Genomic DNA, 26,128 nt, shown 5'->3' with positions numbered 1-26,128 from the left:
AACAAAATATACTAGAAACGTCCTCTCCTGCGTGGGATGCATCATTATAGGCGTTTTGCTACACAATTTGTAATGTAATGAAACTCGCACGGAAGATCCTGTCGCCAGTGCCATGGGCTGTATCGAAGATTAAACAAAATATTTTTTAGAATAGGCGGGATAAATACAGTCGCAATAAAAAAAAAAAAAAAATTGTATTTAATGCACTATTTCATGTATTATGCTGCTATCCTGTATTCTGCTCTTTCCACTGTATTTAATGCACTATTTCATGTATTATGCTGCTGTCCTGTATTCTGCTCTTTCCACTGTATTTAATGCACTGTTTCATGTATTCTGCTGCTATCCTGTATTCTGCTCTTTCCACTGTATTTAATGCACTATTTCATGTATTCTGCTGCTATCCTGTATTCTGCTCTTTCCACTGTATTTAATGCACTATTTCATGTATTATGCTGCTATCCTGTATTCTGCTCTTTCCACTGTATTTAATGCACTATTTCATGTATTATGCTGCTATCCTGTATTCTGCTCTTTCCACTGTATTTAATGCACTATTTCATGTATTATGCTGCTATCCTGTATTCTGCTCTTTCCACTGTATTTAATGCACTATTTCATGTATTATGCTGCTATCCTGTATTCTGCTCTTTCCACTGTATTTAATGCACTATTTCATGTATTATGCTGCTATCCTGTATTCTGCTCTTTCCACTGTATTTAATGCACTATTTCATGTATTATGCTGCTATCCTGTATTCTGCTCTTTCCACTGTATTTAATGCACTATTTCATGTATTATGCTGCTATCATGTATTCTGCTCTTTCCACTGTATTTAATGCACTATTTCATGTATTATGCTGCTATCATGTATTCTGCTCTTTCCACTGTATTTAATGCACTATTTCATGTATTATGCTGCTATCCTGTATTCTGCTCTTTCCACTGTATTTAATGCACTATTTCATGTATTATGCTGCTATCATGTATTCTGCTCTTTCCACTGTATTTAATGCACTATTTCATGTATTATGCTGCTATCATGTATTCTGCTCTTTCCACTGTATTTAATGCACTATTTCATGTATTATGCTGCTATCCTGTATTCTGCTCTTTCCACTGTATTTAATGCACTATTTCATGTATTATGCTGCTATCACAGCTATCCCTTATTCTGCCTGCTCTTTCCACTGGTATTTACATGCACTTGAGAAGTAGTGTAAAATACAGTTGTCGCAATTAAAAAAATATATTAAAAAAATTCTCTCTCTCTCTCTCTCTCTCTCTCTCTCTCTCTGTGTGTAGTTATTATGCGTTAAATGTTTTTAAAAATGGTAATAGTTAACCTATCAGACAGTGGATGTTAATTTGCACAGAGATTTATTTTGCCTCACTAGAGGAGTAGTCTTGAATCGAGCAAAAAGCTGTTTAGCGACTGAATCACCACCCCCGCCCCCGCCCCCGCCTTACAGTAATCATGCTTGGGACACTTCGCGCGGTGACTGAACACTAGAGTCAGATCGTTGTCTTTCTGGGCAGCTACAGCCCTGTGCAAATGTATCAGAACACCCTTCAGATTTGTCATTGTATTCCTTTATCTACCCGCCTGCATGGAAACCCCTCTGGGTGTGAGAATTGCAATTCCCACTCGGTAATCAGCGATACAGAAACACACGTGCATGGAAATGTCAGACCGCTTTGTGAAAAGGCGTCTTAAACAGCTTCTGAAAAGCCTCCTGCCTTTGATTCGACAACTCCCTCGTTCCTGTGGCTGAGGGAGAAATAGTAGCAGATAGCAGAGAGCTGAGAGCAGAGAGCAGAGAGCAGATAACACGCACAGATCAAAGTCAGTAGTATAATATTTATTTAACAATATGCATTGCTGAGAGTTTTAACACTGTTTGCATTTCCAATTCAAATAAAACTGCTTTATTTTTTAAATGTGCTGCATTTCGCAACTTTTATAAAACATTTGCACACACGTCGAAATGTTTGATATATATATATATATATATATATATATATATATTATATTATATATATATGAATATATATATATATATAATCCAGGTTATATAATATATTTATAGTTCATAGGAAAAAACACACACACACCACACACACACACACACACACACACACACACACACACACATCTTCTTCTTCTTCTTCTTCTTCTTCTTCTTCTTCTTTCTTTCTTCTTCTTCTTCTTCTTCTTCTTCTTCTTCTTCTTCTTATTATTATTATTATTCATTTAAGAGACACAGTGACTAGGGGGTGAACTCTGCATCAACAGTTGTATTAATTATTATAAAGAGGAAAACAAAAAAAAAAAAAAATTGAAAGGGGTCTTGATACCATGGTCCCAAAGGGTTTCTTGATCACCAGTGGGTTTCAACACCCGCTCACTGACTCACTGTGTGTGTGTGAGAGACCCTGAGCAAGTCAGTGAACCTCCTTGTGCTGCGTCCTTGCATGAGACGCCAAGCAAACGAGGTCCTATTGGAAGAGACTCTGCCGAAGGACGGGAGCACAAGGAGGTTCAATGACTTGCTCAGGGTCTCTCACACACACACAGCGAGTCAGGGGCTGCTGCAGAGTCTCTTCCAATAGGACCTTGTTTGTTTGGCGTCTCGTCCGAAGGACGGAGCACAAGGAGGGTCAGTGACTTGCTCAGGGTCTCACACACAATGAGTCAGTGTGCTTCGGGGGATTTGAACCTCCTGGTGTCAAGATCCCTTTTCTTTAACAGCTGGAACACCCAGCCTGCCTTTTACTAAGACTCTACGGAAGACGAGTTCTCCTTGGACTCATTGTATTGCTGGAAGGTGTAGGTGGACAAGGCAATCCTTGTGGACAGGGAAGAGGAGCTGAGGCTGTGTGGGGTTCCCCGACGGGAGAAGACCTCGGTGTCCTCCATCAACGCCCCTTCCAGGACCGATCTCAGCGATTGCTGGATCCGGTTGGAGAAATTGGGGCAGCTGAAGACATACAGGAAAGGGTTAAGGACACAGTTGAGGAAGGAGAAGCTGGTGGCCAGCGGGAGGCCCTTCTGCACCAAGCCCTGGAAACGCGGCTGATCGTGGCTGATCGCCTCCACCACGCACATCACGTGGTAGGGTGACCAGCAGCAGAGGAACGCCACCACCACGGCCACCACCAGCTTCAGGAGCCTCCCGGACTGCCTGTCACTGCCTCCTCCACGCCTCTTCCTCAACCTCAGGGCCACGGCCACGTGGCTCCCACTAATGATCAGTAAGGGGATGAGAAAAGCCAACAGAAACTTGGAGGCTGCCGACAGCCCTTGCCTGAACCTGCAGAGGTCTGCAATCCCAAGAGGAGACACCTGGGAGTACAGGGCAAAGTCATGATAGCACAGCAGCCGGTCGTCCTGGGTCCTGATCACGGTGCGGTAGACCGTGTACGGCAAGGCGTTTGCCAGGGCCAGGAGCCAGGCCCCCAGACTCAACCGGTAAGCTAGCGCCACGCTCCGGCGGTTCTGGGCCCACACTGGGAAGAGGACCAGGAGGCAGCGGTCCACGCTGATGGCGGCCAGCAGGAAGGCGCTCACGAACATGTTGACGAAGAAGACCGTGGACTGCACCTTGCAGAAGGTGCGCCCCAGGAGCCACGTGTGGCCCGACGCCACGTAGTGGGCGAAGAAGGGCAGGGTGGTGGTGGCCAGGAAGTCGGACAGCGCCAGGTTGAGGATCCACACGGAGATGACGGTCCGGTGCATCTGGAAGCCCACCACCCAGAGGATGAGCCCGTTCTCCAGGATGCCCATGGCTGAGGCCAGGCTCAGGATTGAGACGGATGTGTAATCGATGCCTCTCTCCGTTGTGTTCTGCGGCTGGATCATGTTTAGCAAGATTGGGCACAGGTGGCTCTTGTTGTTGGCATCGTCAGGCATCGCTGCTGCTTTCTCTCTCTGTGTGAAATTCAAATGCAAGGATGATTTATTGGCATGACTGCACGCGGTACAGCATAAAACAGTGCACAAAAGCAATTCTCTCTCTCCCTCCTCCTCTCACCTCTTCTCGCTATAATACAAATAATAAACATTCCTCAAAACAAAAAAGCTCATCCTCTCTCTCCTCCTCTCCTCTCTCTGTCTCTCTCCCTCTCTCTCTCCTCTCTCCTCTCCTCTCCTCTCTCCTCTCTCTTCTCTCCTCTCTCTCCTCTCCTCCTCTCTCTCCTCCCTCTCTCTCTCTCCTCTCCTCTCTCTCACCTCCACTCCCCTCTCTCCTCCCTGCTCCTCTCTCTCTATCTCTCTCCTCTCCCTCTCTCCCTCTCCTCCCCGCTCACAATCCGCCTCTCTTCTCTCTAACCCTCCCTCTCTTCTCTCCTCCTCTCTCTCTCTCTCTCATCTCCCTCTCTCTCTCCTCTCTCTCTCTCCCCTCTCTCTGTCTCTCTCTCGCTCTCTCTCTCCCTCTCTCTCTCCTCTCTCCTCTCCTCTCTCTCTCCTCCTCTCGCCTCCTCTCTCCTCTCGCCCTCTCTCCTCTTCCCCCCTCACTCCTATGCTCCCTCCGAGTCCGATTCGCTCCCTCCCATCCTCTCTCTCCCTCGCTCCTCTCGATCGTCTCCTCCCCCTCCTCTCTTCTCCTCCGCTTCTTGTCTCCTCCCTCCGATTCCTTATCTCCTCCTCTCTCTCCTCTCTCATGCTCTCTCTCGCTCTCTCTCTCCCTCTCTCTCTCTCTCTCCTCCCTCTCTCTCCGCGTCCAACTCGCTCTCCCTGCCATCGTCCTCTCTCTCGCTACTCCTCCTCCTTCGCTCTTCCTCTGACGGTCTCTCCTCCCTCCCGATCTCTCGCCTCGTCTCTCTCGTCATCCTCTCTCCTTCTCATCCTCTTAACCCGCCTCATCTCGCTCTCGCTAGCTCATCTCCTCTCCTCTTTCTCTCCTCTGTTCCAACTCTCCCTCTGTCCTCTCTCTCTCTCTCTCCCTCTCATCTCTCTCTCCTCGCCCTCTCCTTCCCTTCTCTCTCATCTCTCTCCCCTCTCGCCTCTCTCTTCTCTCCCCTCTCCTCTCCTCTCGCTCTCCTTCTCTCTTTCTCTCTCTCTCTCTCCTCTCTCCTCCTCTCTCTCTCTCGCTCTCTCTCCTCTCCTCTCCTCTCTCCTCTCTCCTCTCTCTCTCCTCTCCTCTCTCTCCCTCTCCCTCTGTCTCGCTATCTTTCCCCCTGTCTCCCTCTCCCTCTCTCTTTCTCTAGCCCTCTCTCTCTGTCTCTCTCCCTCTGTCTTTCTCTCCCTCTCCCTTGTCTCTCCCTCTTTCTCTCAATCTGTCCCTATCTCCCTCTGTCTCTCTCTCTCACTCTCCCTCTGTATCTCTCTCTACCTCTCTCCCTCTCTCTCTCTCCTCTCCTCTCCTCTCTCTCTGGATCTCTCTCCCTCTCTCTCTAACTCTCTCTCCTCCTTCTCTCTCTTTTTTTCAACTTTTCCCTAAGAACCTCTACTCTCGCTCTCTGTCTCCCTCCCTCTGACTTTCTCCTCTCTCTCCTCTCTCCTGTTTTTTTCCTCTCGCAAATCTGGTCCCCTATACGCCCTCCCCTCTCCCTCTGTATCTCTCTCTACCTCTCTCCCTCTCTCTCTCTCCCTCTCTCTCCCCCTGTCTCTTTTTCCTCTCTCTCTCTCTCTCTCCCTTCCTCTCTCTCTCTCTCTCTCTCTCCTCTCTCTCTCCTTCTCATGTCTTTATCTTTATTAAAACAGAAGCAGGCACGACAACCAAACTAGATGCCGATGAAACGAGACGGGTGTCATAAAAACACACCTTGATGTGAAGTTCATGGAGGGCTCAATTCAATTAAACTTTCCGTGCTGGGAAATTAGTTTTTAAGGTAGCCTAACAAAGACAGATGGAATAAACAGCGCACACGGCATGGGCTCCGTTACTGTAGCGATCCATCACCGAAGCGCGCTAATCAATTACAAATAACACTAACCCTAAGTGGCGGGTTATTTTTGGTTCAATATTAAATTTGAACATTTCATTGACAGACTTTGTACCTTCTTTAAATGTAGTTGATGACCCGTCTTTGTTAGCACCCCCTTTTGTTTGAGCACGAAGCAAAGCTGAACTTGGTTAGTACTTGTATGAGAGACGCCCCTCCCCAAAACCAGGTTCTGTATAAAAGTAATGAAGCCCCCCTATTGGTCATTAAATAGGACTAATAATTTAAATATTAATTAAGGTGATGGGTTTCCAGGAGTCAGTAATTCTCATTCTCAAGAGTCTAAATGCACCCTGTCAGTTTGTACTGAAGTTGCGGTAACACTGGATATGAAACGTCAGCTAAAAACAAAAGAATATTTACAAACGAGAGGAGGCCATTCGGAATACAATAGCCGTCACAAACCCTTGAGAGAGCAATAATGAATAAAAAGTTGGAATCCAGCTGGTCCTACTTACAGATTGTAATTATTAAGTGATCTTGGGCATGCAATATAATTTCTACAGTTCTAACCCTAACCCTAATGTTAAATAACAGGGTCTCGGTCGCTATGCTGTGCACAAACGAAGATTTTGTGTGTGTAATAACTCGATACATATATAGCACATATCTATATATCTATTAATACATATATATATATATATATATATATATAGATAATATAAATATATATAATAATATATATCATAGTAATAGGTGTTTCTATGTTTTTTTACGTGACATGCCACATTAAATCTGAGAAAGTGTACTATAATCCATAACTCAAATACTAATAATAATAATAATAATAATAATATGAATAATAATAATAATAATAATACATTACCATCTAAATAACGAGAACCTGCGCTCCACAAGACTGACAAACAGCAAAATATACCATAAAAAAAAAAAAAAAACACAGAATATTACAATTGAAATGAAACGTATTTATGATTTAATACCCGCGTCCTGCTTATTTAAAAAAAAAAAAAAATGACCTGTTTCAATACAATTTATCATAAACTCGCAGGACGCGTTTCTCTACAGAGACAGCCGCGCAAATAAAGAATTTTAGGACTGAAACGCAATAAAAATAGAAAGTTAGCAACTATATGAACCTCATTTATATATTTTATTTAGCTTCGTCTAATCAAAATACAACTACTAGTTAATATCGCATAAAAAATAAAGTGTAGACCGGTAGCTTTAATAGAAGGGCAATAATTCGGGCTTTCAGATCCGATTTCTACTGACAATCACAAAGCGCTGGTGTGGAATTCAGTATGTTAACAAGGGAACATTATTCAGCAGCTTTCACATGACTTTCACGAAGCAACGTTAGTTCATTCTACAAGGTGATGCTGCAAAACTTTTGGCCAGAGCTGTACAGTACAAAAAAACCCAAGAAATAGCCGTGTTAATGATGCGTACTTACCGGCTGACAGACTGAGTGGAGCAACCGGGCTTCTTCTGCGCTGTAAGCGATGCGTGCAAACCCGAAGTGTGAGGTGTCGCCTTCCCTCAATACTTGCAGTGGTTTTTATTGTTTTGCAAAACGAGAGAGAGAGAGAGAGAGAGAGAGAGAGAGAGAGAGAGAGAGAGAGAGAGAGAGAGAGAGAGAGAGAGAGATAGAAATAGCTCTTCATAAGAGAAACAAGAAGAGCCTTGCTGAAGTCTGGATCCAAGATCGCCAGCCAGCCTGCCGCGCTCTGCTAGGCTCTGGAGCAGCTCTGCTCCAGATGCAACAACTCAATCTCTACTGGTGGGCGGTGGGGGTGGGGGGGGGGGGTCGGGCGGGCGGCGAGGCTCGTGCTGGGGCTCTAGCCTCTCTGCTCGTTGCCTGATCTAGACCGAGACAGCAGAGTTGATAAAAAAAAATAAAAATAAAAAAAAAAAACATCTTGATAGATCTCTTACGAGCAACTGAGTGATCTAAGAGCCTTATCTAGTCCGGTCTTCAAAGATCCCAGCGATCCTGCTTCGACAGCATGACTAGGCAACTGGAGCAGCCCCTTCCATCACCGCTCTCGGTGTGAAGAAGGTGCGTCTGTTTCCCACTATCTCAAAGTCTGTCTCCGCTGTGCTGTGTCCTCTGGTCCTGGTTTCCGTGCAGCGTGAATTAATTTTCATTGATATTTTAAAAAATAAAATATGATATAAAATATTATGGACATTGACAAAATGATTTTTGGTTTTAATCCCGCGATCATTCATCCTGGCCCATGGCACGCTTGAGGGACTGACTGAAGCTCTTAATCACCTAATTTGTGAGACAGTTGATTTGATTTCATGAAGCTGTTGAATTGCAAGCTTCAATAAAGAACACGGAAAAAAAAACCACAATATGCCACGTCTCTCAAGAAAGCAGAGCCTTTGTGCGATCGGCATGTTGGAGGCTGGAGTGGGGCTCGCTGTCTTGGGCGCTCACAGCCAGCGGTTTCAAACCCGGCAAGACGGTGTAACCAGACTCGCTCTGTCAATGACAGGCCCCCAAAACCGGGACACCGAGAGTCACGACACCTGCCCCGGATCGACGGTTCATTCTGCAGCATCTTCGTGATGTCGGTTATTAATCTGCACGATAAAAAGTCACGGCGCCGGCTCTGAAACAGAGTTTGTCATTTTTCGATCACATCTAGTGAATTGTATCCAGATATAAGTGATCAGTTTCTTTTGATGCTCGTATATTGTACAGACCCCGATCGTTTACCAAATTAGAGAAAGTATTATATTTTAAATTGAGTTGAGATTATCCCTTCTTTTTGTAACCCTGTACTGCCCTGTAACACCTGTGCAAATCGTCTTGGATAAAGCAGGAGTCTGCCAAATAATAATAATAATAATAATATAATAATAATTAAACAATGATTTCCAATGTAAATGGTTTTTAAAAAAAAATGTAATTAATAATAAAATATTTAATTTTTAATAACTCCCGCCCGAACAGGGACTTGAACCCTGGACCCTCAGATTAAAAGTCTGATGCTCTACCGACTGAGCTATCCGGGCTCTGAAAGCCTTTATCTCTGGGCTCTGGAATACTGATCGATTCGAGCTCGCATGTATTCTGCTCTTTCCACTGTATTTAATGCACTATTTCATGTATTATGCTGCTATCCTGTATTCTGCTCTTTCCACTGTATTTAATGCACTATTTCATGTATTATGCTGCTATCCTGTATTCTGCTCTTTCCACTGTATTTAATGCACTATTTCATGTATTATGCTGCTATCCTGTATTCTGCTCTTTCCACTGTATTTAATGCACTATTTCATGTATTATGCTGCTATCCTGTATTCTGCTCTTTCCACTGTATTTAATGCACTATTTCATGTATTATGCTGCTATCCTGTATTCTGCTCTTTCCACTGTATTTAATGCACCATTTCATGTATTATGCTGCTATCATGTATTCTGCTCTTTCCACTGTATTAATGCACTATTTCATGTATTATGCTGCTATCTTTGCTCTTTCCACTGTATTTAATGCACTATTTCATGTATTATGCTGCTATCCTGTATTCTGCTCTTTCCACTGTATTTAATGCACTATTTCATGTATTATGCTGCTATCCTGTATTCTGCTCTTTCCACTGTATTTAATGCACTATTTCATGTATTATGCTGCTATCCTGTATTCTGCTCTTTCCACTGTATTTAATGCACTATTTCATGTATTATGCTGCTATCATGTATTCTGCTCTTTCCACTGTATTTAATGCACTATTTCATGTATTATGCTGCTATCCATGTATTCTGCTCTTTCCACTGTATTTAATGCACTATTTCATGTATTATGCTGCTATCATGTATTCTGCTCTTTCCACTGTATTTAATGCACTATTTCATGTATATGCTGCTATCCTGTATTCTGCTCTTTCCACTGTATTTAATGCACTATTTCATGTATTATGCTGCTATCCTGTATTCTGCTCTTTCCATTGTATTTAATGCACTATTTCATGTATTATGCTGCTATCCTGTATTCTGCTCTTTCCACTGTATTTAATGCACTATTTCATGTATTATGCTGCTATCATGTATTCTGCTCTTTCCACTGTATTTAATGCACTATTTCATGTATTATGCTGCTATCATGTATTATGCTCTTTCCACTGTATTTAATGCACTATTTCATGTATTATGCTGCTATCCTGTATTCTGCTCTTTCCACTGTATTTAATGCACTATTTCATGTATTATGCTGCTATCATGTATTATGCTCTTTCCACTGTATTTAATGCAATATTTCATGTATTATTATCATGTATTTGCTCTTTCCACTGCACTATTTCATGTATTCTGCTACTTTCCACTGTATTTAATGCACTATTTCATGTATTATGCTGCTATCATGTATTCTGCTCTTTCCACTGTATTTAATGCACTATTTCATGTATTATGCTGCTATCACTGTATTAATGCACTTTCCACTGTATTTGCTGCTTCCATGTATTTTATTTCATGTATTCTGCTCTTTCCACTGTATTTAATGCACTATTTCATGTATTATGCTGCTATCCTGTATTCTGCTCTTTCCACTGTATTTAATGCACTATTTCATGTATTATGCTGCTATCATGTATTCTGCTCTTTCCACTGTATTTAATGCACTATTTCATGTATTATGCTGCTATCCTGTATTCTGCTCTTTCCACTGTATTTAATGCACTATTTCATGTATTATGCTGCTATCCTGTATTCTGCTCTTTCCACTGTATTTAATGCACTATTTCATGTATTATGCTGCTATCATGTATTCTGCTCTTTCCACTGTATTTAATGCACTATTTCATGTATTATGCTGCTATCCTGTATTCTGCTCTTTCTACTGTATTTAATGCACTATTTCATGTATTTTGCTGCTATCCTGTATTCTGCTCTTTCCACTGTATTTAATGCACTATTTCATGTATTGTGCTGCTATCCTGTATTCTGCTCTTTCCACTGTATTTAATGCACTATTTCATGTATTATGCTGCTATCATGTATTCTGCTCTTTCCACTGTATTTAATGCACTATTTCATGTATTATGCTGCTATCATGTATTCTGCTCTTTCCACTGTATTTAATGCACTATTTCATGTATTATGCTGCTATCCTGTATTCTGCTCTTTCCACTATATTTAATGCACTATTTGATGTATTATGCTGCTATCCTGTATTATGCTCTTTCCACTGTATTTAATGCACTATTTCATGTATTATGCTGCTATCTGTATTCTGATCTTTCCACTGCTGCTTTCCACATAAATTACATACTCGGCATTGTGTTTTTGTGTGGTTTTTGCTACAGTAGATGCACATACTAACGTAAAGGAGTTTGTAGATTATCATAATCCCCCCTTGTATTTAATGCAACTTTAAAGCGCTTTGGTAACCGGTTCTCTTTCCGCTTGCTCCACGAGGTGAACTTTCCGCGCTATATTTTATTACTAATTGATTACACTAAAGCTCGAGTCACCAGTGGTTGGAGCCTGGATTTGAAAAGAAAACGAGCTGGGATTTGAACCCAGGTCCTCCTGGTTACAAACCTGTTTCTTTAACCACTGGACCAGCCTCCTTTTAAAAACACTACGCACTACAGGGAAAGGGACAGGGAAAACAATGAGCCTTCACAAAACAAGATCACATGAGTAATCTTTATTGGATGTTTGAAACAGGACTCACTGCCGGCCGTACAGCCGCTCTGAAAGACAGGGTGTTCTCCTCCTGTCGTGTGACGATGTAAAATGCATCGCGTTGAGCCATGTTGAAGATACAGAGCTTAGCAAGGCGCGGTTTGAAATGCTGTGGCTGATTAGGAGAGTTTAAGTTTATCGATGGCTTTTCTTCTTTGTCGAGTATCTCTAGTGATTGATCAGTATCCTTGTTGGATCCTGGTTCTCCTCGGACAGAGCTATGCACTGCGGTTCAATTCTCCGCTTTCTCTCCCTCCCTCTCCCTGCTCGCTGTACCTCCTCTCTCCTCTCAGTGCCTGCTCGCTGTTCTCTCTCTCATCTCTTTCTGGTCTCTGCGCTGTGGCTCCTCTCTCCTCTCAGTCCCTGGTCGCTGTACTCTCTCTCGTCTCTTTCTGGTCTCTCGCGGTGGCTCCTCTCTCCTCAGTCCCTGCTCGCTGTACTCTCTCTCGTCTCTTTCTGGTCTCTCTCGCGGTGGCTCCTCTCTCCTCAGTCCCTGCTCGCTGTACTCTCTCTCGTCGCTTTCTGGTCTCTCTCGCGGTGGCTCCTCTCTCCTCAGTCCCTGCTCGCTGTACTCTCTCTCGTCTTTCTGGTCTCTCTCGCGGTGGCTCCTCTCTCCTCTCAGTCCCTGCTCGCTGTACTCTCTCTCGTCTCTTTCTGGTCTCTCGCGGTGGCTCCTCTCTCCTCAGTCCCTGCTCGCTGTACTCTCTCTCGTCTCTTTCTGGTCTCTCGCGGTGGCTCCTCTCTCCTCTCAGTCCCTGCTCGCTGTACTCTCTCTCGTCTCTCTCGCGGTGGCTCCTCTCTCCTCAGTCCCTGCTCGCTGTACTCTCTCTTGTCTCTCTCGCAGTGGCTCCGGTCTCTGCGCTGTGGATCCTCTGGTGTGTGGTGAGGCTCCCGAGTCGTGTGAAGCGATCCCCACAGGCCTCACACTGGTAGGTCTTGTCCGTGGCGTGCAGCTTTCTGTGCGTGGCCAGGCTCCCCACCTTAGAGATTATATATACAAAGAAAATGTGAACTACAAAAACTCTCTATATTATGTTTCGTGGCGTGGCTCTCCTCTCCATGAACAGTTCTGCGGATCGCTGTACTGTTTATGGTGAGTCCTTCACTGAGTAGGCTCTGTGTTCCCTCTCCGCTCTGAGAATCCTCTGGTGTGTGGTGAGTCTCCCGAGTCTTGGCCATCGATTGTCACAGGCTCATCACTTGGTGTTTCCGTAGTCGTTCTCCTGTGGAGTGGCAGCTCTTCCCCCACTCTGTGGAAGATATCCCAAGAAACGGTGTCAACTACAAAAGACAGCCCTTCGAGGACTTTAAAAACACCAGACACGTGACACCGCAGAGAACAGAGTGAGAGAGAGAGAGAGAGAGAGAGAGAGAGAGAGAGAGAGAGAGAGAGAGAGACACACACACAGAGAGGCCGGTGTTGTCCAGGCTCCTCCCTCTCTTCCACACCTGAGTGAAGCTCTTCCCACACTCTGTGCAGTGGTACGGTTTCTCTCCGGTGTGGACGCGACGGTGACTCCGGACGCTGGCCGGGTGTCTGAAGCGCTTCCCGCATTCCTCGCAGCTGTGCGGCTTCTCTCCCGAGTGCACATGGGAATGTACCTGCAGGGCACAGGGCAGCCAGGAATTACACACAGTGGAGTTACCGTGCTCATGAGCCGTACTCATTCACTCCAGTAAAGAAAGAAAGAAATAATTTACCTTGCATAAGGCATAGGTCAAATAATTATATATAATAACGGTAACAATTACATTTTCAAACCGCAAAGTAAATGCGACACAGACGAGAATATATATATATATACACACACACACACACACACACACAAAGCAAATGTTATATAGAAAATAAAAGCTTATTCTAAAGCCCCCACACACACACAGACTGAGACTGAGACATACACACACACACACACACACACACGGACACACACACTGAGACACACAGACACACACATTCTATACCTTGAGGTCCCCTCGGTGACGGAAGGCCATGTCGCACTCTGGGCAGCCGAACGGTTTCTCCCCAGAGTGGATCATCAGGTGGTTGATGAGGGTCCGGTTCTGGCTGAAGCACCTCCCGCACTCGGAGCAGCTGTACGGCTTCTCCCCCGTGTGGACCTGCCCGTGCTTCTTCAAGTTGGCCGAGTGCTTGAAGCTCCTCCCGCACTCGGAGCAGCGGTACGGACGCTCACCCGTGTGAATCCGGAGGTGGATCTTCAAGTTCCCCAGCTGCTTGAAGCTCCTCCCGCACTCGGAGCAGCGGTACGGACGCTCGCCCGTGTGAATCCGGAGGTGGATCTTCAAGTTCCCGGACTGTCGGAAGTGCTTGTGGCAGACTGGGCACTGGTGGGCACCCTGGTTGCTGGAAGCCGCGGGCTGGGCGGGCGTCTGCGTGGCCTGGGAGACCTGCTCGACTCGTTCGTCCGAATCTTCTTCCTCTTTGATCACCACGGCTTCGATTTCGTAGTCTTCCTCCTCCTCCTCCTCCTCCTCCTCCTCTTCTTGCTGTTCGGGGTCTGGAGCCTCTTGTTTGATGCGGACCGTTTCTACAACAGTTTCGGGGGTTTCTGTTTCATCGCTCGCGTCCTGAGAGAGAGAGAGATAGAGAGAGAGATGTTGACTATGAAGCTGAGGGAGTGGAATTCATGTTAACAAGGGAACATTATTCAGCAGCTTTCACTGGACTCTATGAAGCTGAGGGAGTTCATTCTATATAGAGGGGGTGCAATTCAATATGTTAACAAGGGAACATTATTCAGCAGCTTTCACTGGACTCTATGAAGCTGAGGGAGTTCATTCTATATAGAGGGGGTGCAATTCAATATGTTAACAAGGGAACATTATTCAGCAGCTTTCACTGGACTCTATGAAGCTGAGGGAGTTCATTCTATATAGAGGGGGTGCAATTCAATATGTTAACAAGGGAACATTATTCAGCAGCTTTCACTGGACTCTATGAAGCTGAGGGAGTTCATTCTATATAGAGGGGGTGCAATTCAATATGTTAACAAGGGAACATTATTCAGCAGCTTTCACTGGACTCTATGAAGCTGAGGGAGTTCATTCTATATAGAGGGGGTGGAATTCAATATGTTAACAAGGGAATTTCACTAGGAGTTTAATAATAAAACACACCTGAGCTTGTTGCCTAGACACACTGGGGCTGATCAAGCTGGTAGTAAAACCTGAACTGGGTGACACTGCTGTGCAATAGGAGTCTGATTACCAGCCTTTGCAATTATTGATTCAACACTAGCAAGGGTGTAATTGTAATGAATGAAAAACAGACTTTTTACGTATTAACCCATTGCGTGCCAAATGCACAAGCTGTATTATTATTATTATTATAATTATTGTTGAATCATTCCGCAGAGGCTTTTATCCAAAGCGACTTCCAGTGACCCACGTCTCACCTGCTTCTCCCTCAGCCTCGCTTTTTTGATTTCCACCTCGCCGTTTGCAAACCGACAGCCAGCGGCCAGCTCCCTCGGCCCGGCGTGGTCCGAGCCCGCGGGCTCCCCGTCTTGCTGCTTCTCCCGTCTGATCCGCTCCGATCCAGCGCTTTTCTTCGTGGAGAAATGTTCGGCGAGCGCCGAGACGGCGGCGGTGTAGTCGGCTGGCCCCCCGGTCCCGGGCAGGGAGTCGAATATGTCGTACACCGCTTCCCCGGCGTAGTAAAGCAGCATCGCTCTTTTTCGGGTCTCGTCTTTGACGTCCAGAGCCAAGAGGAAGTTTTCAAAGCGCTGGATCCATTTTGTCCAGCGGATTTCAAGCTCGCTGCCGGCTGAGTTCACATCAAACTGGGGGAAAGACGGTACCCCCGACATGGCCATTTCTATCTATCAATCAATCAAACAATCAATCAATCTACATACCTATCTGTCGTCGGTGTCTATCTACATATAGCCTATATCTGTCTGATTATCTACATAATAGAGTCTATATCTGTCTGTCTCTCTCTACATCTATCATATCTATCTAGCATAGACAGACATCTAGATAATATATGTATGAGAGAGGACAGACTCCTTCAACAAGATATGTCTATCTTCGTCTATATCTGTCTACATGTCTACATACATACATACATACATACATACATATGTAACTGTCTGTCTCTCTGTCTCTCTCTCTCTCTCTCTCTCTCTCTCTCTCTCTCTCTCTCTATATATATATTATATATATATATATATATTATATATATATATGATATATATAATGCAATTCTATTGGAGTCATACTATTCTATCTTCGTGTTTTGACCAATACGAGTAGCTCCCAAAACCTGTAAAACAACAACAACAACAACAACAACAACAGCGAAGCTGAAATGGCAACCGCTGATAATAACTCGCTATAATAATGATACTCAATGCACCGCGCCAGCGCTTCAAAACACAAACGAGAAGGCGACACTGAACTTAGAGTGATGCAATTTTTTTTTTTCAAACTATCTCTCTATATTTACAGATATATATAATAATATATATATATATATATATTTGTTTTGGATCCGAGCTGTTTTGGATCCTAGCTCCGTCAGATGCAGAGAAACTGCCCTTCCCATCTTCTGGTCAGCGCTCGCATATAAACATTCCCCTCCCCACCCGTGGGACAATGGTTCCGCTTGCGGTTAGTTCCCTGCACCGTTTGTTTCGCCCGTGTGGTGATTAGCCGCACACAATTTGAAAAAAAAAATCTATAAATCTATCTATCTGGTTTTCTCTCTCTCTCTCTCTCTCTCTCTCTCTCTCTCTCTCTCTCTCTCTCTCTCTATCTCTATCTATATATATATATATATATATATATATAGCTCAATATGCTGTACATATCTTTCTCAAGGGAACCTATAATTAAATAAACACAATTAATTCAAAAGTTGTGCATGCTGATGCGCTGGGGAGAGCCAGCATTGCTGATGATCATAATATAAGTTTATATAAAATAATGTTAATGAGAATGAATACAGATTTAAAGGCAGAAGTGAAAATGATGTCACAGTATATAGAATACCATGACGTCATGTAAGAATGAGTATGAAATATAATATATAAAAAATATAATATGAAAGCAATGGCTCTGCAGATTGCAGAAGGTTTCCAAGCGAGTTTCCATAGTGTAGTGGTTATCACGTTCGCCTAACACGCGAAAGGTCCCCGGTTCGAGACCGGGTGGAAACAGCCAAATTATTTTTAAATACATATCTATATTTCATTTTAAATAATATATTATACTATATCTAAAATATTCCATTAACGAAAAATATCCTAAATCCTCTTATAAGTATATTATATATATATCTATATATATATATATATATATATATATATATATATATAAATAGTTATAAGACAAGAAAATTTTACGTAGTTAAAACCGCATTTTATCAATTTTTTTCCTCAAAAATTTTTTTAAATATTAATATTATAATTATAAGTTTAATCAAATGTTTTAGAGAAAAAAAAAATATTTACAAAATTTAAATATAATTGGAGATGCCGGGGATTGAACCCGGGGCCTCACACATGCGAAGCGTGCGCTCTACCACTGAGCTACATCCCCCTCATCCACTCCTATTGTGAAATGTTGTTTGTTTTAGAATCGCTATTAAAAGCTAAATATTATTAGATTAAAAAAATAAAATAAAACCAGGAACCGCCCAACGTGGGGCTCGAACCGACGCCCTTGAGATTATATTACACTATAATCCATAGTTACAATGTTGATATTTAAATAAATTAAAAAAAAAAACATTACTCCAAACGGCAGAAAAGATAAATACATACATAAAAATATAAATAAATAAATAAATAAATAAATAAATGTAAACAAAACATCTCTCTGTGAAAAATAAAACGGTTGCTAGGCAACGCAACCTTATCCTTCCGTCGCAGGGAATTCGGGTGCCTGTATTTGGGTGATACTAAGTTGAGAGCAAGGAGAGAGAGAGGGGGGAGAAAGGGGGGGAGGCTCAATAAACCACAATAAAAGAAAATAAAGCGACAAGGTATTGAAATTTAAGATGTGGGTAATATCGAAGTAAAACACATATCTCATTGATTTATTTGTTTTTTTGGCGGGGGAAATGCTATCTTCTTGTAGTGGTTAATAGAGATAAATCTCCCGACCCCCCCATTCCCTCCGCCTTTGTTGTGTTATTTTTTGCGTTGGGCGAGTCCAGTCTCTGCAATAGCTTGCTAAGGTAAGAGCGTCTATTATATGTGTTTGAGCTTCAAAAATACGTTTTTAAACGACTGTTTATCTTTTTATTAATTTGAATGAGTGGCTGTTTGTTCTTTTTGTTGCTGCTGTTGTATCTGCAAAGCTGCGCGGTTTAATTATTATTGTTATTTTTAATTAATCCCATTTCTCGTCTCAAACGAGTCGGCTTGCCATTGTGTTGACGCACATAAATTTAATTAAATTTAAAATAAAAACACACAAACGCGTTTTAAATGCATGCATTACTCGGCTGCATTGCTAAGTAATAATACCACCGCTCGGTTTGGTTGAGGATTGTTATTAGTTTTTAATTTTCATTCATCGACATCGTAGCGGCAATTCTGAAGCAGTTAATAATAATAATAATAATAATAATAATAATAATAATAATAAAATGGTAATTTTATAAGTTTAAACACAGAGTTTGTGTTTATTGCAGATCATAACAATTCATAATTTTCTCTCAGAACTGTCAGCTGACCGAAACGTGTTCTTCAAGTGTACGAAAAAGTGAAGTTAGAAAAACGAGATAGCAGATATATTACTTTATCATGTAGCAGATATTACTTTATAAATAATGTTGTTGTCATTGAAACCTTTTCTGTACGCTAATAAATACACAATAGTCATAATCATAAACACAGCTATGCACAAAGAGTTTGACAAACCCAAGCTCTCTTTATAAGGACAGACACACAGACACACAGACAGTTTGATAACCCAGATCTCTCTTTATAAGCACACACACACACACACACACAGACACACAGTGTGATAACCCCGATCTCCCTTTATAAGCACAGACACACACTGATACACAGTGTGATAACCCCAAGTTCTCCTTATAAGCACAGACACAACTTGGCAGGCTGGGTGACTCTCTCTTCCTACCCCAGCAATTACTTACCGGCTATCTTGCGCTCTCCAACACCCCCCCCCCCCCCCCCCCCCTCAGCGTTCGCCATGCCGTCCCATTCCCGAATCTTCCACCACTTTGAGTGCCTGCAGGGGCAGGCGACGCTCAGCAACTTCAAGATGAGGTGCAAGCACTGTGGGAAAGAGGTATCTGGATCCTGCAAGGCAACCTCCAACTTCTACACACACATGAAGGTGAGTCGGGAGAGAGAGAGAGAGGGAGGGGAGACAGACAGAGGGAGAGAGAAGGGCACAGAGAAGGCTGGATGGAAATCTTTAAAAAATATATATATTTTTGTTCTCCAGAGACACCACGCAGACATCCACCAGGAGCTAAAAGAGCCCCACACTGCTCCCGAAACCGCACCCAGGGAGCCCCGCTTGACCCTCCCCTCCTCCTCCCCCCATCCCGGGACCTGGAACTCTCGCGACCCGCGCCAGCGCGCCCTCACCGACGCCGTGGTCGACTTCCTGTCCCACTCCCTCCAGCCCCTGTCTCTGGTCGAAGACCCCTCTTTCAAGACCCTCCTAAAAGTCGCCCAGCCCTCCTTCTCCCTGCCCACCCTGGGTCGTCTCCGATACGAGATCCTGCCCGCCAGGACGGCCAGCCTCTACTCCGCTGTCTCCTCCCGGCTTTCCAAAATCTCTGGGCTCTGCCTTACTCTGGATGTGTGGGCGGAAAGGGGGCGGGGCCGGGGGCGTGGCCGGTCGGTGGTGGTGGTGGGAGTGGCCGGCCACTACATCCAGGACTCTTCCTTTCGCGCGGGAAGCGTCCTGCTGGCTTGCAGGAGGGTGAGAGGCGGGTCGACACAGGAGCGGGAGGAGGGAGTTCTCTCAAACTACCAGGAAGTTATCTCCAGCTTCGGACTAGAGGACAAAGTGGTGACCCTGATCACGGGCAGCGGGGTAGACGACGGAGCGGCGGTCGGGCTTCCTGGCTGGGAGGATGAGGGAGAGGAGGAGGAAGAGGACAGCGACAGCGGCGAGAACGGGCTCAGCATGGCGGCCGAACCCGGCTACGACCCGGGCCTGCCCCTTTCCCCTCTGCCCCACTGCTTCCCCTGCTTCTCTCGCGCCCTGGAGTCCGTCGTGGGCGACGGGCTGAGACGCGCCGGTCACCTGACCTCCGCTGCTGTCCGCAGAGCCAGCAAGCTGCTTGCCGACCTCTCCCGTCGGGAGATCTCCAGTCCGGGGCTTTTCAGTGACCCACAGAGGCGGCAGGAGCAGCAGCAGCAGCAGCAGCGGGGCTGGACCGCCCAAACCAGGGCTTTGAGATCCGTCGTCCTGGAGATCGCAGAAGAAGAAGAAGTAGAAGAACAGGAGCCGGCGCTGGAGCACAGCTGGCAGCCCCTGCCTCGACCTCCCCCTCCTCCTGCCTCTCCTTCTCTGGCAGACTTCCCATCAGACCGGCTCTCCGAACCAGAGCTCCAAGCCTTGCGGGAGCTCTTGGGAGTCCTGCGGCCATTCGAGCTAGCGATGGAACAAGCAGAAGGGAGTGGAGGAGGAGGAGGAGGAGGAGGGAGGACAGCCAGCTGCGTCCTGCCTTGCATCCGAGGGCTGAGAGCCGAGCTGGAGGAGATGGGGCGCCGTGGGGGATCGGAGCTCCTGCTGCTGGCTCTGAGGTCCTCCATGGAGAGCCGGCTGTCGGGGTACGAGGGGGAGGAAGCCTTCGTTCTGGCCGCCGCTCTGGACCCCCGCTGGAAGCTGGACTGGTGCTCCGGCATGGCCGAGGCCCTGGAGGTCAAGAAGCTGCTGGCGGGGAAAGTGGCAGCCATGGCCGCGTCACCAGACCCGGTTTCCTCCGCTCTCCAGACTCCTCCCAAGAAGAAGACGATGAAGATGACGCAGACGCGTTCGGGTCTGTTCAGGTTCATGGCGGCCCCAGAACGTCCCGCGCCGGGAGGAGCAGCGTCCGCCTTCTCGCCAGCAGAGGCCTCCCAAGTGGAAATCTACTTTGGGCAGCCTTGCATCCCCGAAGATGCTGACCCGCTGGCTTTCTGGTACCACCACCAGGAGGCGCTGCCTCACCTGGCGCACCTGGCCACCATGTACCTGGCCACGCCCGCTTCCCCTGCGCCCGTGCGGCGGCTCTTCTCCCTGAGCGGCGGGGGCGGGAAGGCCTTTGGGCCCCTGGGGACCTCTCTGTCGGATTTCCGTTTTGAGGAGATGATGTTTCTCCGTTGCAACGGGATGTGGAAGTGACAGCAGCAGAGGCTCGGCTGGGGCTTAAAATCTCAACCCTGCTGCTGTTCTGCTTCTAGATCAAATCAGATTTTTTTTTATATATATAGGATTGGTGGTCCAGTAGTTAGAGAAAAAGAGGTTCATGATACCAGGAGGTTCAAATCACCACTGAGTCAGTGAGAGACCCTGAGCAAGTCACTGAACCTCCTTGTGCTCCGTCCTTCGGATGAGACGCCAAACAAATGAGATCCTATTGGAAGAGACTCTGCAGCAGCCCCTGACTCACTGTGTGTGTGAGAGAGACCCTGAGCAAGTCACTGAACCTCCTTGTGCTCCATCCTTCGGATGAGACTCCAAACAAACAAGGTCCTATTGGAAGAGACTCTGCAGCAGCAGCAGTTGTTGGTGATGCCCTGCCTCCCCCCCCCCCCCCCCCACCCTAGTCTCTGGAAGTCTCTTTGGATAAAGGTGTCTGCTGAATGACTCATTAATGATAATAGTCTGCTACAATAATGTCTTAAATAACACTAATTCTACTGTGCAGTGTTTCTCTCTGTTTCAAAGATTTTTCCTATTTTGATGCAGTAGCTATTTATCATCATTATTATTATTATTATTATTATTATTATTAAAATATAAAATGAAAGATTTTTTTTAAGTTTACATTTTGAAAGAGTACTGAAACTTAATAAAAATGATGAAAAAAAAACACAATAAAAAAACGTGTTGTTTATTTCCAGCACTAAAATAATATTTTATAAATTAATACAGCCGTGTGGAAATGTATGAGAACACCCCCTTGCTTCTGTAGTGTTCTCAAAACAGACGAAATTGCGATTGTAAATAATCATTACTGTTCTGCTACCCCGTCCAAATCTGTGTGACTAGACTAGTCTGCTGTGCATGTTTAAACCCCTCCCAGTTCCGTCAGCCGCTCCTCGAGTGTCAGCTACAAGCGGTTAGCCTCTCTTTCTTCTCCACTAGAGGGAGCCGTTAGCGCTTTTATGTGCTGGGAGAGCTGCCGTGAATGTGATACAAACTGAAAAAACTAAGTACAGTCCTGGTGACTCTTAACTGCGTTCTTCAATAGCTTTCCCTTTTGAAAAAAACAGAATCAGCATTGTTTAAAACTTGTTTAGTTCGAGGGCAGTTAAAAAGGCGATTAAAAATAAATACATAATAATAATAATAATAATAATAATATTAATAATAAGTGTTATTTATGGAGGAAACAATATAAACGAGTTGAATCATTTTTTTTGTTAAAAAAAATACTTTTATTGAAAGAACACAACGATTACACACCTTGCCGTTTATTCTTGCTTCGTTTGGTATTTAAAAACGAACCAGGGTTTCAAAAAAAAAAAAAAACCCACAATGACGGGATTTTTAAGATATTCAGCTAAAGCATCTATTTGACGCTCGGATGCTCACTGCCACCCTGAAGCTCCTTCGAAGTAAAATAACAACAATAAAATATCTTTGAAAGGTAAAAATATGTTTGTTTTTTTTAAATAAAAAAATCAATCCTAAAATTCGAGATGATGCAAAGCTTTTGTCCAGAGCTGCGAGTGTCCATAGCTGTGTTCCACCTTATACCATCTTAAAGCAGGGGTCCCTGATCCTGGTCCTGGGGTTCCCCCCCGTGCCTGTCTGCTGTATTTCATTCCAACCAAGCTCTCCATTACTGAACTAAACCCTTAACTGAAAGATTCATTTGCTTAAAAAGTTTCAGCTTTTAAACAGTTGGAGATTTTAAGTTAACTCCACAGTTTTATAAGTAGCTTGAAAATGGGCAGATTTTTAGGCGCTGGGAACCAATTAAAAATGGTTTAATTAAACAGATTATTAGTTCAATTAAAGGTTTGATTAATTGAGCGCTCACTTGAAATGAAAACACAGTTGGTCCTCAGGACCAGGGCTGGGGAAAAACTGGGTTATATTTCAAAACTGTTCAGAGAATTAGTTTAGCCCAGGCTGCAATGAGCATAGAGATCATTCTCCGGTGTGGGGAGAGAGTCACACCGCCCCCTGCTGCCTGTTTCAGGCAAGAGCATCTGTCGTTGTCAGGGCCTTCGCGGTACTCCTGTCTCACTCTAGGGGGAGCTGCTGAGATGCTGTCTGAGGCGGAGGGGGAGGAGTCAGGGCAGTCTAGCCAATCGGCTGCAGTGGAATGGGGGTAGCCAGGCTGGGGGTTGGATTCATCAGGCAGGAATTTCCAGTATTGCAGACCTTTGAAGACATAAACTGAACCTGAGAGAGAGAGAGAGAGAGATTACTATAAAATAGATACACAGATAGGAAAGTTAACGTGGTACAATTATACACACAGAGAGACTGAAGGGGATCTGTAATCTAGAGATCAATTTTAATGTACTCAGTTATTGCTGTCCTCGCCAGAGTCTGTTCAATATTGCTTGGCAAAACAGCAAAGCAGCGTTTGAGAGAATCCATTTCACTGCAGTTTGAGGGCAGAACAGCGAACAATATGAGAGTGCATATTCCCTTATCAGAAGCAGAAACTACAAAGACACTGCAAAGTGAATCAGAGAGACAGTGTGTGAAACGTCTCATTATACAAAGAAAGGTACAAAAACGGTTACCCTCGTGGTCGCTCATGACGTCATCGATGCCCCCTTCCTCTGGCGCTGCCCTCCAGCTCTGCCTCCCGATGGGGTACCCCGGGTCCAGCGCCCTGCTCTCCTCATCGAACCTCCACACCAGTGCCCCCTGCAGGAGGTACGTCTTCTTGTCGAGCGGAGAGGATACAGCCCCCTCAATCACCGACCCGGGGGGCAGTCCGAAATCAGAGACGGGGCGAGGGGACCCCTCTTCTGGAGCCAGACCCCTGAAAAGCCAGTACTGGGAACCTGCAGAGTGGAGAGAGAGGAAAGAGTCACGGACTGGGGCACGCTGGTCCAGAGGTTAAAGAGAAGGGGGTTCTGATACCAGGAGGTTCAAATCACCTGGCTCAGCCACTGACTCGCTGTGTGTGTGTGAGAGACCCTGAGCGAGTCACTGAACCTCCTTGTGCTCCGTCCTTCGCATGAGACGCCAAACAAACGAGGTCCTATTGGAAGAGACTCTGCAGCAGCCCCTGACTCACTGTGTGTGTGTGAGAGACCCTGAGCGAGTCACTGAACCTCCTTGTGCTCCGTCCTTCGGATGAGACGCCAAACAAACGAGGTCCTATTGGCTGAGACTCTGCAGCAGCAGCAGCGGTTGTTGATGATGCAGAGATTATCCCCCCAGTCTATGGGAGTCACTTTGGATAAAAGCGTCTGCTAAATTGACTAATTAATAATAATAATAATAATAATAATAATAATAATAATAATAATAATAATAGATAGATAGTTAGATAGATAGATAGATAGATAGGGGTTAATAATGAACTAAAGTAGATGACACACACCCTTGAAGAAGACGATCTTGTGGTCGCTGGCTCGCTCGTAGACTGCGTCGATAGAGTCCAGTCCGGCCGGCAGCCCGCTCCAGAACCGGTGGATCTGGGCTGGCTGGAAGGAGGAGAGATGTCCTGAATGGGTCAACCTCCAAAAATAACGTCCTGAAAAAAACAATAACAGCACAACACAGTGCTTGAGAAATCTTTAAAAAAAACAATCTCTCTCTCTCTCTCTCTCTCTCTCTCTCTCTCTCTCTCTCTCTCTCTCTCTCCTCCCCCTCCCTCCCCCTCTAAGGCCACAGATTGAACTTGTTTACTAAAAAACCTGCCAAAAAACTTAACTGGCAAAAAAGAAAATATCCTCTCAGAAAAAATATCCTCTGGTTTTTCAATTCTTGAAGGGATTGAGTCACACAGCACAGCCGAGGTTACTTCAGCACAGTTCGGTTCAGCTGAGGGAACATGAAGCTGCATTTTCAGGAACCAGTCCAGCGGGAGACCCAGTTTGAGGCGGCTGTATCAAACCCAGAGTCAGCTATGGCCAGACGTTTCTAATTTACAGCTGTGGCCAAAAGATTTGCTTATATAGAGTGTGTGGAATTCAATATGTTATGAGAGACAGCTAGAGAGAGAGACGTTGACTATGAATCTGAACCAGCTCATTCTATATAGAGGGTGTGGAATTCAATATGTTAACAAGGGAAGATTATTCAGCAGCTTTCACTGGACTCTATGAAGCTGAGGGAGTTCATTCTATATAGAGGGGGTGCAATTCAATATGTTAACAAGGGAACATTATTCAGCAGCTTTCACTGGACTCTATGAAGCTGAGGGAGTTCATTCTATATAGAGGGGGTGGAATTCAATATGTTAACAAGGGAACATTATTCAGCAGCTTTCACTGGACTCTATGAAGCTGAGAGAGTTCATTCTATATAGAGGGGGTGGAATTCAATATGTTAACAGGTGAACATTATTCAGCAGCTTTCACTGGAGGGAGAGAGAAGGTGGGTGGGAGGGAGGATAGAATGACTATCCTTGCACCTTTGTCACTGTAGATAGAACTTGCTGTGATCCTAACTCGCTGCCTCCTAGTTCATATTGGATTCTAGCAGTGTTATTATTACACACAGCATCCTAGTTCATATTGGATTCTAGCAGTGTTATTATTATACACAGCATCCTAGTTCATATTGTATTCTAGCAGTGTTATTATTATACACAGCATCCTAGTTCATATTGGATTCCAGCAGTGTTGTTATTATACACAGCATCCTAGTTCATATTGTATTCCAGCAGTGTTATTATTATACACAGCATCCTAGTTCATATTGTATTCCAGCAGTGTTATTATTATACACGGCATCCTAGTTCATATTGTATTCTAGCAGTGTTATTATTATACACAGCATCCTAGTTCATATTGGATTCTAGCAGTGTTATTATTATACACAGCATCCTAGTTCATATTGTATTCTAGCAGTGTTATTATTATACACGGCATCCTAGTTCATATTGTATTCTAGCAGTGTTATTATTATACACGGCATCCTAGTTCATATTGTATTCTAGCAGTGTTATTATTATACACGGCCTCCTAGTTCATATTGTATTCTAGCAGTGTTATTATTATACACGGCATCCTAGTTCATATTGTATTCTAGCAGTGTTATTATTACACACGGCATCCTAGTTCATATTGTATTCTAGCAGTGTTATTATTATACACAGCATCCTAGTTCATATTGGATTCTAGCAGTGTTATTATTATACACAGCATCCTAGT

At 44.6% G+C, this 26,128-nt stretch overlaps 4 protein-coding genes and 3 non-coding genes across 7 annotated transcripts in view; 2 read left to right on the top strand and 5 right to left on the bottom strand.

The window, feature by feature from the left end:
- Positions 1-2,667: 2,667 nt before the first annotated feature.
- LOC121302346 (prostaglandin D2 receptor 2-like) lies at positions 2,668-7,475 on the bottom strand. The gene is made up of 2 exons (XM_041232260.1): positions 7,365-7,475; positions 2,668-3,932 (listed from the first exon to the last, which is right to left on the bottom strand). Exon 2 carries the CDS (start codon positions 3,912-3,914, stop codon positions 2,778-2,780), a length of 1,137 nt encoding a protein of 378 aa, XP_041088194.1. The 5' UTR covers positions 3,915-3,932; positions 7,365-7,475; the 3' UTR covers positions 2,668-2,777.
- A 1,390-nt stretch (positions 7,476-8,865) lies between these two features.
- trnak-uuu lies at positions 8,866-8,938 on the bottom strand. Its single transcript has one exon. It is a non-coding gene; the product is annotated as a tRNA-Lys (tRNA).
- Positions 8,939-11,559: 2,621 nt separating this feature from the next.
- On the bottom strand, positions 11,560-15,719 carry LOC121302344 (zinc finger protein 771-like). Its single transcript, XM_041232259.1, has 5 exons — positions 15,708-15,719; positions 15,029-15,490; positions 13,578-14,201; positions 13,062-13,214; positions 11,560-12,592 (listed from the first exon to the last, which is right to left on the bottom strand). Exons 2-5 carry the CDS (start codon positions 15,446-15,448, stop codon positions 12,416-12,418), a joined length of 1,374 nt encoding a protein of 457 aa, XP_041088193.1. The 5' UTR covers positions 15,449-15,490; positions 15,708-15,719; the 3' UTR covers positions 11,560-12,415.
- Positions 15,720-16,722: 1,003 nt separating this feature from the next.
- Positions 16,723-16,795, top strand: trnav-aac. The gene has a single exon. It is a non-coding gene; the product is annotated as a tRNA-Val (tRNA).
- A 310-nt stretch (positions 16,796-17,105) lies between these two features.
- Positions 17,106-17,177, bottom strand: trnaa-cgc. The gene has a single exon. It is a non-coding gene; the product is annotated as a tRNA-Ala (tRNA).
- A 423-nt stretch (positions 17,178-17,600) lies between these two features.
- Positions 17,601-21,156, top strand: LOC121302343 (zinc finger BED domain-containing protein 4-like). The gene is made up of 3 exons (XM_041232258.1): positions 17,601-17,817; positions 18,793-18,947; positions 19,059-21,156. Exons 2-3 carry the CDS (start codon positions 18,801-18,803, stop codon positions 20,952-20,954), a joined length of 2,043 nt encoding a protein of 680 aa, XP_041088192.1. The 5' UTR covers positions 17,601-17,817; positions 18,793-18,800; the 3' UTR covers positions 20,955-21,156.
- Positions 21,157-22,189: 1,033 nt separating this feature from the next.
- Positions 22,190-26,128, bottom strand: part of LOC121302096 (matrix metalloproteinase-17-like) — a 9,893-nt gene continuing 5,954 nt past the window's right edge. Inside the window, exons 8-10 of the mRNA XM_041231917.1 lie at positions 24,352-24,504; positions 23,540-23,806; positions 22,190-23,189 (exon numbers count right to left, since the gene is read on the bottom strand). Coding sequence (XP_041087851.1) covers positions 22,891-23,189; positions 23,540-23,806; positions 24,352-24,504 — 719 coding nt within the window. The 3' untranslated portion in view covers positions 22,190-22,890. The remainder of the gene's footprint in view (positions 23,190-23,539; positions 23,807-24,351; positions 24,505-26,128) is intronic.

Source organism: Polyodon spathula, chromosome 29, assembly GCF_017654505.1.
Source record: "Polyodon spathula isolate WHYD16114869_AA chromosome 29, ASM1765450v1, whole genome shotgun sequence".
Taxonomy (NCBI): domain Eukaryota; kingdom Metazoa; phylum Chordata; class Actinopteri; order Acipenseriformes; family Polyodontidae; genus Polyodon; species Polyodon spathula.
This window is presented reverse-complemented; position numbering and strand designations above follow the sequence as displayed.